The sequence below is a fragment of the Balaenoptera acutorostrata genome, chromosome 16, assembly GCF_949987535.1.
Source record: "Balaenoptera acutorostrata chromosome 16, mBalAcu1.1, whole genome shotgun sequence".
Classification (NCBI taxonomy): Eukaryota; Metazoa; Chordata; class Mammalia; order Artiodactyla; family Balaenopteridae; genus Balaenoptera; species Balaenoptera acutorostrata.
Genome location: NC_080079.1, coordinates 24527871 through 24541860, shown reverse-complemented (window position 1 = coordinate 24541860; position 13990 = coordinate 24527871). Strand labels below are relative to the sequence as shown.

The following is a 13990-nucleotide window of genomic DNA, read 5'->3' as shown; positions in this document are numbered from 1 at the left end:
CACGGCCCTCCCACCTCTACTCCCAGCTGACTGTTCAGAATACACTCCCCTGGGGCACTCCATGGCTTCCGAGTGTTTTGCAGGGAAGGAGATGAAGACCATTAATAAAGAGTGACGTTATTAAGAGCAGCAGCCTTGTGCTGAGTCCTCAGTAACCCAGCCCCTGGGCATCGGGCGGGCGCTGAGTCTCAGGCCGATGGCCGTGTAAAGCACGCACCTGCGGAGGGCTTGGAGACAGATGACAGAAGCCATGGCAGCCTCGGGAAAAGGAGATGGAGCTCAAGAGCAGAAACCCAGGGCTTTCATTCCAGCTCTGCCTGCTGCTCATCTGTGAGCCCAGGTCTTCTCATCTGTAGAATGGGCATCATACCACCATTCCATCTGGCAAAGTTGTAAGGATGCAGCAAATGGCTCGTTGCTGGTAAAGTGTAAAGCGCTGGGCAAGTCTAAGCAGCGATTGTGTTCCAGGGGAAATACTACTGACGCTCTTAACCTGTTGGGCGAGTTCCTCGTGGGGTCGTGTCCCAGGCTGCTCTTGCTCTCAGAGTTGCCGGCCTCACTGGACCCCTCTGACTCTGATAGACCTCCTCTTGCCTCTTAGATTCTGGACTTGTTCTTAACTCGCTACTCTGTCATTTCTGCAAGAGAAAAAATTGTTTCCTGTTGGTTGGTTTGTTTCTGTACGGAACTCAGTTTGGCAGTAACAGTGTTGAGCTTTGACTTGAGCCCCAAGCTCCTGGAAACAGCAACATTTAAGAAATCCCCCCACCCTTTTGTGTTCCTGGATATGGCTTACTGCAAAGAACCCCCCTTCTCTTAAATGTGCCCCATATTTACCTCTGGCAAGACCAGATTCCTGTTCTTTGTCTCATACATGATTCGCTGAACTGTTTGTCCCCACTGACCAATCTGGACAAAATGCCTGCTAATTTGACTGGACCAGACTTAAGTCCGGCTTTTCTCCTTACGAGAATCGCTTGACCCTAAGGAAAACCATTTCCTGTTTAACTACTCACCCCACTTCCCGCAGTTCATGCTAGCCTTGCTTTACTTCTCCCAATACGAGTAATTCTTTTCTGCCTTCACTCTGAGGTGCTTGCAGATACTTTGATCAGAGTGTTCTCCCTATTCTAATAGTCTTTTCCAACCAACTCTCTCCTTACCTGAGTCTGGGTTTGTTTTGACAGTAGAATACAGTTAATCCCACTTTGAATAATGAAAGAGAACAGGGGGAAATATGTTTTAGATGATTTATTATAATGATAATGACAATGATGTTAACCTTTCCTTAATTTCCTTAGGAAAATTGTCCTTAATTTTTACATTTCCCCGAATACTGATTTATCCTTCCTTGCTGTGCCGTGGCCTCACTTCTTAAAGAGTTATCTGTAGTTTTAACCTCTTTTCTCACTTTCTATTCATTCTTGAACCTACTGCTAGCTGCCCTCAGCTCTCCCACATCCATCTCTCCACTGTCCCATTAAAAATCTGCTAGCCATTGTAACCAGTGGCCACCTGCATGCCAAATCCAATTAGACATCTCTACATCTTTATCTTTTGGTTTGTTTTTTTTTTTAACTCTCTGGAGCATCTGACACTGTTGGGGGAAAAAAAAAATCCGCACTTGATACTCTTCCCTTTGGCAGTGTTTTTCTCCTGATTTCCTTTTCTGGATCCCCTTCCCTTGCCATCCTTAAAGTGGCGATGTTCCTAAACTCCCGTTGCATTCTTCATGGTTCCTGAGTGACCTCATCCCTTCTCTTCACACTGATGACTCCTATATCCACAGCCCCAGCAGATATCTCTCCATTAAACTCTGAACTGTATCGTTAACTGCCTATTCGAGGTACATTCCCTTAAAGAACACGTTTAACAGCTGAGCTCAGAGTCTCTACCTTTTGACCCTTATATCCCCTCCTTTTATTTACTTACTCCATTTATTTACTCAGTGAACTATTGTTGGATGTCTACCATGTGCTAGATACTCTGGTAAGCACTAAAAATAAAGTGACAAATAAGAGACATAGTGTCTGCCATCTGAGAACTCATTATAGTCTAATGAGAGAGGCAGATATCACACAAATAATTATGGAAGTGATTGTTCATTTTGATTGTAATGAATACTCTAAATAAAAAGCAGAAAATTTTGTAATTCAGGTATCTGAGATATTCAAGATATGTCCTTCTCCCTTCTGTAGGTTCTACCTCCTTAATATCTCACAAGTTCATTTCATAGAGTTCTCATAGAGAATCTACTTCTTCGGTTCAGGCCCTTGTGCATTACTGCCTAGATGGTTGTGATGACCTTTTAAGCCTTCTCCCTTCCTTCTAGCATTGCCCCATTTAAATCCCCTCTTCACAATGCTTCCACATTGGATATTATCATGTAATGAACTTGATCATCGTCAACAAAACCTATGCATTAATTAACCAACTCTGATCCTCCCTTTCTCCTGCTTCAAATCTTGTGGCAGCTTTGTACTTCCTTCAGGGTAGGACTTCGGTGTGCCGTACAGAACCCCTTATGATGTGGCCACTGTCTGTCCTCACCTCCCTCAGCGGAAAATTGCCTTCAGGTTATTCCAAGTGCCATACATTCCCTTGAATACTCCACCTGTCTCTCACCTGTAAGCCTTTGTTCACCGTTTTCAGTATGTCTATTGTAGTCCTTAGTCAAGTTCACGAAAGGCCACCTGAGTTTGTGATGTCTCCACCACCAGATGGGCGTATTCTTGAGGTCAGGTTCTACGTTTTGTTCCTGTCTGTATTTATATATGGTGTTTGGCACATGGCAAATGCTTAATAACATAGGTGTTTCTGTAATGAATGAAGTTACATTAGGCCCGAATTACAAGAAAATGTTTCAATAACATGGAAGTATTTTTACTATTGTTCACCTAGGAAGTCATAGGTTTAGATTTTCAAAAAAGCAACCGTGATTCTCCCTAGTGACTGTATTGGGAGGATGTAGGGGGAGTGTTATTTATAATTGTTTTAATAAGGAAGTGACACATGCTTTGGAGTTAAATTAGGGTAGCAAGATGAAAGAAGTAAGCTTTATTGTCATTCAGATTCCTATCGGACCATTTTTAACTAATGGTGCTTTTCTTTGTCCTGGAAGACTTAATATTCTCATTATTGGTTGACCCCTATTCAACTCTAAGACCTATTAGGAGAGAGGGCACATAGTTCAGAGTTTTTCAAAAAGTGATTCCCTGGATTGCATGCACTAGAATCATCTGGAGAGCTTGCTCAGGTGGTAGAATCTAAGGCTCCACAACCAGACATAATGAATCAGAATCTCAGGCATTGGGACCTATGAGTTGGCATGCTATTAGGATCTCCAGGTCATTTTGATACACACCGAATTATACCCCCACTGGTAAGGAGTTTAGCCTCTTTATTCAGATAGTCTTAGGTTCAAATCTTAGTAATATAATTTATTAGCTAAGTGACTTTGATAAATTAAGGATTTCTCAAGTGGACATCCCATAATTCTATATACTAGAGAGTAGTCTGTCATCCTAGAGCCTGGAATACCTGCTCACCAGGTAACATAGTCCCAGTGCGGGTCTAAACTAAGATGCACTCACAGCAAATCAGACTGCCTCCAATCCTGACCATGCGCCAGTGTTTTAAGTTGTTTTTTCCCCCTCACTTCTTTTACATTAGTTTAGTCTAAAATAACTTAGCTCATTCATTTTTATGACCAAAACATCTGGGGAAAGCCAGGCATTTCTGTTGCATTTTTAACAGGTTAAGTGAATTTAATCCATATTTCCTGCAGCTGCGATTTCCCCTCCTACTGGGTTCTTGGGCTTTCATTCCACACCACACAGCGTGACTTCATCACCTGGTTTTTAAGAGTAAGCCTTATTTCCATTTTCAAGCACCTCAGCAGGAACCTGTAATTCTACAAGGTGTGAAAGCACAAATGAGCAAGTGAGGTCTTAGTCAAGGTGGCGTAGGGAGTCCAAGGCTGGAGGCTGAGATCTGATGGAGAATCTCCAATAAAAGATCCAGAACTCACTTTCTCACTTTTACCCCCTCTCAGCTGTCCAGATGAGTTTGCTTCTTTGTACAATTGGCCTGGAGGAGCTCTCCATGGTTCTGACATTAGAGACATTGCTGCCTCCTTTTTTTTGTTGAAACCATTTCTGGGAAAGGTTGTCAAATAAGGTGAAGGCTAGATCCACCCTAGTTATTTACTTACTGTCACTCCACTTGCCTGTGTCCCTATTACCAGTGTTTTTTGCCACAGTGACAAGGGTGCCTCTCTTTTTGCTTTCCTGGGATGATATTACTCTTTGGCATATACACCTGTATAGTTATACATTTTTAAAATTACTCTTATTTAGTCCAATATCTATCCAGGCTAACATTTCTTCCTGACAGTGTAAGTTCCTTAGGTAATGACTTGAGTTTGTGGTAATCTTTGTACAGTGCCTAGCCACATATGCAAACTGGCTTTTAAAAATGATTTTGAATTCTGAACTATTAGATTTGATTTTAGAAATGACCCAGTCCAGGAATACAACTAAAGTGGCTTCAGGGACCAAGAAGTTAACATTAATGTATAAGGGCAGATCATAGGTATGTAGGGCTAAGACTCCAATGAGTGCTGACTCTACCTAAAATACTACATTTTCAGGTCTTTGATAGAGGTTATGGTCAAACCAAACAATTGTGATTCATATTCATTTCATGGGTCATTGGTTTGCAACATCTGATTTAGAGGCTGTATATACAAATAGTTAGAAGCTAACAATTAGGTTAGAGTCATATCACAGAGGTTCAAAACATGGTTTGGCTACTTAACGAGTTATGTAATCTGAAGCAAGTTGGTAAACCTCTGCGTGCCTTAGTTTACTCCTCAGTAAAACAGGAATAATCATACTACCTCCATTGTAGAATTATTGGATTTTTTAATTAATACATTTAGATGACTTAGAATGTGCCCAAATGTTAGCTATTTTTATTGGTAGCCCAACCTCTTCACTCTTTCAGTGAGAAAATGGAAGCTCAGGGAAACTGATGCATCCAATATCATACAGCTGACTTATAGCAGAGCTTATATTATGACCCAGAACACTAAATTCTAGAGTGAGTATCCTTTCCTGTATATCTGTGGTTTTCAAACCTTACTGTATTAGCAGCAGAACCCCCCTCACCTTTCACTCCTAAAATATTACACAGAACTCAAGGACATATCAGATCTCAATAGTGCCGCTCTGTTTACAACAGAGTTGGAAGCCCAGAGCCCCACCCATCGGCTATGCCTCTGTGCCACCCTTCTTGCAATCCCCATCTGAAGATTCCAAAGAAAGGTGTGAAAACCGTTACACTAAAAAGTTTGAAATCATAAATGAAGATCTAATGAAGGGATAGGACCTGTCATTTTTGCACGTGTGGGTTTCCCCTTGCAAGGTTGTATGTCTCTGTTAGCAAAGACCAACTTTCAGTTATAAAAATAAAAAATGAAAGTGGATAAATCCCTTGAAGCCATGGAAAATCATACCCACCAAAGCCCCTTACACCCATCTTACTGTCACTTAGCAAGTAACAGAAATCATGAAGCTCATAATTTATAGCCTTGGCCCGACACAGAATTGTTTAACCTTGCCTATAACTCAAGCTTTTTCTCAACCATTTCATAAGTCATGGTAATTACTCTGGGTCTCAGTGGGCAAGGAGATATGAAGATCTGCTGCCTTACAGGCCTTCCATCTTCTTACAGGACATGCACATCATTAGTACCAATGAGAACCAAGTGTTCGCAGCTGTCCAAGAATGGAACCAGAATGACACGTACAACCTCTACATCTCAGACACACGTGGGATCTACTTCACCCTGGCCATGGAGAACATTAAGAGCAGCAGAGGTCTGATGGGAAACATCATTATTGAATTGTATGAGGTATGTAGCCAAGATTTCATGAGTTTTAACAGTATGAACACAAGCATTGGAGTCAGATGGTCCTGAATTCAGATCTCAGCTGTACACTTAGCAGTTGTAACTTTGGGCAAGGGACTTACCTTCTCAATTGCCTCACCTGTAAAATGGGGATAAAATATTGATCTAATGAGATTGTTGTGAGAATGAGGGATAATGTTTGTAAAGCATCTAGTGTGGTGGTTGACTCAATAAGCCTTCAACAAATGGGAGCTAAAGTCAATGTCTTATGTGTATGAGCAGGATTACAACCCAGAAGTGAAGGTACTTGACTTCAGTGATCTCTTAAGTACTTTTTTCAAATCTGTGCTTCTTTTTGTGAGATCTGGGTGGAGGGATTAGTGCTATTTATATACCTTAAATTATTTGGAAAATCATGTTTTATGAACAACTTTATAGGAGAGGAAAGCACATATCACTGGTAGGAGTGAGGGTTTCCCTGAAATGCCGCCAGATGCCAACACCTGTGCATAGAGAAGAACTGGCCGTGACTTACATCTTTTTTTCAATATGATCACCTTTATTGAGTTTCCACTTATATTGAATGTTTTTAATGAGACCACCAGTTAAAGAATAATTTATCTAGGAAACCAAGTGATTCCATTTAGAGACTAGATTTAAAAAAAAAAAAACTAATTGTTTCAGTGACCCTAATGATACACTGCTTGTTTATACCTCTAGTGTGTGATCTTTCGCAGTGAAAGAACTTGACTGACCACTTCAACTAGATGGATTGATTTGAGCAAAGGAGGCATGTCTCATTATCCAACATCTACTAGTGACCTGTGGTCGGACCCACACAGGCTGTACTGGTGGAGGTCATTCATTCACAGCAGGACAAGTTTCCTGTTGTGGGCGGTAGCCTCAGATGGTATGGGTGAGCTACTCCATCGTGAGTTTTCCTTTTCGAGGAGCGGGAGTGGCTGTCAGAGCAGAGAGATCAGCGCATGGGCTTCTGCTTGACAGTGGTCTCTTCTGAGCAGTGCATGTCAAAGTTCCAGCATCCCTACTCTGGTATCTAAGTTGGCTGCTCAGTTACTAAGAGTGGTGGAAACATAAGATTCCAGTTATTTTATTAGGTAGAAGGCATGGGGTGAATGCAAGTACGTTAAAAAGAAGGAGAGAAGTGAATGTCAGGGTAGAAATACGCTGATTTTCTAGGACGTAGACAAGTGCTGAAATAATTCCCTTAGCAACAAGGTCCCAGCTTTGGAAATGGCCTAGGTTTCTTCCTAAAGTTGTAAAGACTAGTAGAGATGACTAGGGGTGTAAATGGCTTTGGGAAGCTTACATTTTCATGCCTCTAATCACACCAGGAGGCAGAAATATACCTTTGTTATTGGGCAGTAAATCACATCTGTGGGAAGGTTTGGATGAATGTTCCCAGGACTGAGGCCATTCCTGTTTGCACAAGTAAGCCTGTAGAGGTAAGAGGATTATTCATGCTCCTGTGGTCAGAGCCCAGTAGGAGAGGTGGACATTGCTGCAGATGACCTTTCAGCTGAGAAATTCCTGTTTCTCTGACTCTATTGTTATGGTGGGTGAGTTTGCCAGTGTGCAGTTCCTTTCCTAAAACAGGGTGCCTGAAACTCCTTGGTCATTTAGAACAGTGAGACATTCTGATCTGAAGTGGCACATGAATCAAAATGAAGAATGTGCCAAGATACATGCAATTTTTTTTTGTCTTGCTGAAGTCAGTCTTTTTTGGGGAAAAAAATACATGGTGTCATCGCACCTACAGAGAAGCAAGATACACCAGGCAAGGCAACTTCCCTAGAACCAATTCTGTTGACCTTGTTCTCCATTCATTTTTACCAAGGTTGATCGTGCCCCTGCATTGTGTTCCAGCCCATGAGGAAAGCAGGAAAGATAAGGGTTCTTACCCTCAGGGAGCTTGCAGTCTAGTTTGTTGGGCTTTGAAGGGGTCAGTAAACAAAGTTCCTCTTTTACCTGCCCAAGAATGAAACCATTTGAGACAGAAACAAAGGGTGAGACAAAAGGAGATCAAATGTCAGCTTTATGGCTTTGAAAAGCATGTAGGAGGAAATGGTCTTGCTAATACTGCTCCCCAGAATTGAACTCATCCATCCAGTCACAGGCAGAAATAGTGAATCAAAAGCTCTCCCGTGGAACACGGGGAGAGGGAAGGGTAAGCTGGGACAAAATAAGAGAGTGGCATGGACATATATACACTACCAAATGTAAAATAGATAGCTAGTGGGAAGCAGCTGCATAGCACAGGGAGATCAGCTCGGTGCTTTGTGACCACCTAGAGGGGTGGGATAGGCAGGGTGGGAGGGAGATGCAAGAGGGAGGAAATATGGGGATATATGTATATGTATAGCTGATCCACTTTGTTATAAAAACAGAAACTAACACACCATTTTAAAGCAATTATACTCCAATAAAGATGTTAAAAAAAAATAAAAAGCTCTCCCATGGAAACCTGTCTCTGTAACACCACAGCACTGTGGTGCAGAGGATGTGATCTTTGCAGGCAGATCCCCAAAATAGTTGAGTTAGGGATGTGCTGTAAAAGACCAGTTCTTTTTCTCAATGTTACCAATCCGATTATCAGTACTTTTGCCCTGGGGAGGAAGAGGTGAAGAAGTGGAAGGCATTCCAAATGTCAAGAATGACATAAGCCAAGAGTTCGGCAGACAGTGTAGATTTGTAAGTCCGTGAGCTAGCCAGTCTAATTGCGTAGAATAGATGGTTGTCAGGTACAAGAATGAGTGCTGCATAAGTAGTTGGGGTTCAGATTCTAGAAGGCATTTAATACCAAGGTAATAAATTATATCCTGACACTATCTAGACCATGACCACACTGAAGGTTTTTAGAGGGTGATGCTGTTTTGCACCTGGGTATACATTCTGTGATTTGGAGATTAAGCCCAATTTAATTGGTCTCTAGGGGTCATTAGACTTTAACCTTCTTCACTGGAGATTCTCATAGAAACTGAGATTGTGTACCATATGGCCAGTTAGCAAAGAGACTATAATTTTTGTGGACTCTGAATGCCCTTGAGTAATACAGCTGGAAAAAACAGTGAGCTTTCGTGTTCAATTCAGCGAAAGTAACACACTTTCATGAAATGTATTTTGCTTGATGAGGCTTGTACATGAGACTCAGAATCTCCTGGAAAGACGTAAGTGACTCTAGTAGGGTATTGATCACAGTCTAACTTGTATTAGAGGTGCGATTCCTGCATGTTATGGGATCACTAAGAGGAAAATTAATTCTAACTTGATGAATTTGGGGAGACTTGCAGTTGAGTAGGTTTAAATGATGAACTGCTAGAGTATGGGAGAAAGGCATGCCTGGTAAAGTCCAGCATAAGAAGAGGACCAGAGTCTGATGAGTAGAGGTCCATTTTCCTAGAATGTCGAATGACCTTGGAGAGTAGTGGGGATAAAGACTATGAAGATGCTAGTAAACAGCTTGACTGAAGAGTCGGGCATTTATTCTCTGGGCTGGTATTTCTCTATGTTTTCCCTTACATCTAGCAAATGATAATTGTATGCACGAGGTAGTCCCTATGCCAAGTTAATGTGAAGCTTTATATTACAATGTGACAGGGTGGTACATCTGTTTTCCCTTGTCTGAAATGTCTGAGATGCCTTTAGTTAACACAGATGTGAGGTGGCTCGAGCTGACCACAGCTGCTTAAAGCTATTGGTGTGTCATTCTGTCTTCCACATGGACCTCTCAAACCTCTTCTTGACATTGGAAAGGGGACAAAGAAAGTGAGCATTTATTTGAGAAGTTCACCTTGTAGGTCTTGGCACTGAGAGACCTTGGAGATCAAGGGGATCAACCCCACCCAACTCCCTAAAATCTAAGGTGAGGCATTGTTCATTTCCTGGTCTGTTGGAGCAGTTGCCTGCTGAAGAGGGAGCCTGTTGTGCTCTGTCCAATCCCTTCGTCAGAGTGCAGTCTTGTCATGGCTGTAATTACATAATCAGGGGAGAAAATAATTCTTGAAGGCCAAATAATGATCTCTTCTTTAAGGTAACAGAGCCATTCCATCAAAACAAGGCTGGTGTTGACAATGAATGCAGTTCATTATGTGTGTTCACCATTATTCTTATGACACTCTTTTCATATAGAGCTCTGTAGTGGTTTTTTCACATCTCTAACTATAAACTGCATTTCTTCCTAGATGTTCTCCACTGATAAATCAGGTAACAAATATTCTTTGCAACACTTTCAGTTATATTGTAGAAACATTCTCTGAGCTGCTGCATTTTCTTCAATATTTTCCTGGATTAAGCATCCAACTTGTAACTCTATATAATAATAACAACAGCATACCAGGTAATGCCTTAAACTGACGCTGTCGAGTAAATATATAACAAGCTACACGTGCACTTTAAAATCAAGAGAAAAAAGTAAAAAAAGTAAAAAGAAACAGGTGAAATTAATTGTAATATTATATTTTATTTAACCAAAATATCCAAAATACTGTCATTTAAGTATATGCTCAATATGAAAAATTACTAATGAGATATTTTATATTTTTTGTCATACTAAGTCTACAGTATCCTGGGTATATTTTACACTTCTTAAGCATCTCAATTCATAGGCTAAATTTTCACCAGAAATACTTGATCAGCATTTATATTTCATAAAATTTACAATAGAAAAGGTAGATTCACATACCCAAGTTATTCCAAGCATACTTAAAAGTTTGCCAATAACTGGATCAGGTATCAGTTTTTTTTAATTTCAGTTTAAATTGGTTAAAATTAAATAAAATTAAAAGTCAGTTTCTTAGTCCCACTGGCCCCATTTCAAGTTCTCAGTAGCCCTATGTAGCTAGTGGCTATGTTACTGGACAGCACAACCCTTAACGATATATATACTCTTTCTTATTTATCTATTACAATAACTCCTTGTGGTAGATACCATTCCCTGTTGTGCCTGTGAGAGTACAGAGATGCAGAGAGTTTGGTAACTTGGCTCAGATCACACAGCTAGTAAAGGGTGAGGCTGTGTTTGAACCAACCCATGTCAATTTGACCAAAAAGCCTAGGCTCTTCCTATTATACATTCTTTTTCACATTCATTTTTTTTATTGAGGTATAATTTATGTACAGTAAAATTTACCCTTTTTGGTTATACTCTTTTTGGTTCTATGAGTTTTGACAGAGGTATGTGCATCTACCACCATAATCGAGATATAGAACATTGAACATATAAGGTGTTGTCTCACGATATTCCCTCTTATGGCCCTTTTGTAGTCATCTTCCTCCCACCAAAAGTCACTGACAGACCAGTCTGATTTTGCTCTGTCCCTCCAGTTTTATTTTTTCTACATTTTCATATGAATGCAAAAAAGGGAGTTTTTTGAGTCTAGCTTCTTTCTCATAGTACATTGAGATTCATGCATGTTGTTGAATATCAAGAGACGTTCTTTTCTTTCTACTGCTGAGTAATACTGCATTGCCTGGGTATATCCTCGTTTGTTTATTCATTCACCAGTTGAAGGTCATTCAAGGTGTTTCCAGTTCTGTGTGATCATGAATAAAATTTCTATAAACATTTATGTGAACATAAGTGTTTCTTTCTCATGGGTAAATACATAGGAGTAGAATTGCTAGATTGAATCTCAGTGTATATTTATAAAAAGCCACCAAACCATTTCTTAAGTGGCAGTATCATTTTGTTTCCCCACCAGAGATGTATGCGAGTTCTAGTTGCTTCACATCTTTAACAACAGTTGGTATTATCAGTTTTGTGTGTGTGTGAGTGTGTGTGTGCACACACGTGTGTTTAGACATTCTTTTAGGGTCCTAGTGGCACCTCATTAGTTTCGTTTAAATTTCCTAATGACTAACTATCATGAGCTCACTATACTTGGATGGATAAAATGAAACTCTGAGCCATCCTTAGTGTTCTGGCCTCTTTGCTCATCTTATTGATGTTTTATTGCTTTCTGTGTCTCTAGTGCCTGCCCTCCACCCACTGCTTTATCATGACCTTACATTACCCTTCTTTGGACAGATGGGACAGCTACTTATAGACTCCGTGGGGACATTTTCCCCAACTGACCTTCATCGGCCCCTCACCACAGGTCCAACTCTAGGGACAGCCCAAGGCAAACCATGGTAATTGCTTTTCTCAGCAGAGCCCTGGCTTCCTTGTCCTGAGGGCATGGGGGTGAGCGACAGATGATTATGCCACCTGGACTCAGTGCTCTGCCAAGGGGCTGCTCTCAGTGTCCCTTTGCACCTCAAATTGATTCCCAGAGGGAAAGTGGGTCATGCAGGCCTGGGGCCTTGTACTACCCTCTTCTTTGGGGACCACCTTACAAGCTGGTACCTTTCTCATTGAACTCTTGGGGCCAACAGCAGCAGCTATGCTGCTGATTTCAAACCACAGTGGGAAGAAGCATGTTTAAGTTGATCAGATTCCAAATACCTCCGTGGATGGAGAAGAGTTAAAATGTGTGTCTCATTCCCCAGTTCCTTTGCATTGCATGTAGTGAAGGTAAGTAGTGTTTCTTGGAACTTTTGTGTCAGATATATATGTAGCTATGTGTGTACACATACGTGCATATATGGGTATGAGTCCGCTAGGTGCCAACAGAAATGTATTTCATACTTGGGTTGCAATCGAAAAGTTTGAAAGCTATTGGCCTAGGATACAGAAAACAAAGTGCCCTCCAAACTTATAGTCCATTTACACAAGAGATGGAGCCAAGAAGCAACTCAGCAATAATGTAAGGGCTTTGAACAATCCAAATACAAATGGGAAGTGTGTTATCTTTTGGTTTTTTTTTTTTTCCAGACAGGCAGACAGAACTGAGATTGCTTTGGCATTATGTGCAACTGTAGGAGAAACACCTTCAGAGGTGCAGATGGGTTCCTTCAAAATCTCCCCTTCTATGTATTTTCAGTCTCCATTCTCCTGATTTTGCTCTCAGACTATGTGAGGCGCACAGAAAATAGCCATCTGAGTGGTGGAGTTCTTAGTGGGAATATGGTAATGTAATATTGGCATATTATATTTTCCAGACATGCTCATCCAGAATAACACAAGAAGCAGCTAAGTGGCTCGTAATTCATGCTAGAATGTATCGAGCTAGGAGGCAGGGGATTGTGACAGACAGGAGTCTGATTCTGACCTGTATATGTTCTAGAAATTCGATATCAAGGCCCTGGGTACGTGTTGGGGGCAGGCGGCTGGCTTAGGGGAAAGAGTTTTATGGAATCATTATCTGGTGATCCATCAGAAAAGACACCAGCTCTATGTCTAAAGAGAATAACAAAAGGCCTCCATCAGGCAGAAGGTTCTAAGGAAACACAGATTCCATTTTCTGTGAGGAATTATTGGTAATTGGGTTTGAGAGAAACAACTTCGCAGTTGGTTTTAAAGACCGAGGTGATCTGAGGGCCTCACAGCCCTTGGATGGGTGTGTAAGGTGCTGGCCTTCCTGAAATGGCACTGACTTTAAGCAGCTAGGGCAGGGAGGGTACCTCTGGGGAAGGGCATAACTCTGACAACACTGCCCCTCTCCCCACCTTGGCTTCTGTCCTTACCCACCCTCTGTTCACATTAGGAATCTAATCAGTTCCATCGCTGGGCTTTTGTCAAATCCCCCTGGTGGTGTCCTTCCCAGATAGCACTGTTCTCCTCCTGACATCCTCTGTCCATTTTTGTTGTTGTTTCTTGTTTTGTATTTGGGTTGGCATTCTCTATTCTCTTTCAAGGACAGTCAGGTTACTTTAAAAAAAAAAAAAAAAAAAGCACTTCTCATTTCATCAGGTAAATTATGTCATTTAAAAAAAGAACTCACTTCTGTGAAATTCCTTCCCTTTGTTCCCACTGGCATGCTCTCAGAACTGCAGTAAACCTCAATTCATGATGACCCTCAAATAATGGGGATAAGTACAGTTAAAATTTTGAGGTATCTGAGTGTAATCCAGAAAACCTGCCATTCTACCTCTTATTTATATATAAATATTTAAACAATTTGAATTACCTTTCCTTTGGAAAATCCTGGAACTTGAACCAGAAGTCAAGGGAATGTT

At 41.1% G+C, this 13990-nt stretch overlaps 1 protein-coding gene across 1 annotated transcript in view; it reads left to right on the top strand.

The window, feature by feature from the left end:
* The window catches only part of SORCS3 (sortilin related VPS10 domain containing receptor 3), a 601251-nt gene that overhangs the window by 483876 nt on the left and 103385 nt on the right, over positions 1-13990 (top strand). The window contains exon 9 of the mRNA XM_057531046.1: positions 5738-5917. Within this exon, the coding sequence (XP_057387029.1) occupies positions 5738-5917 (180 nt within the window). The remainder of the gene's footprint in view (positions 1-5737; positions 5918-13990) is intronic.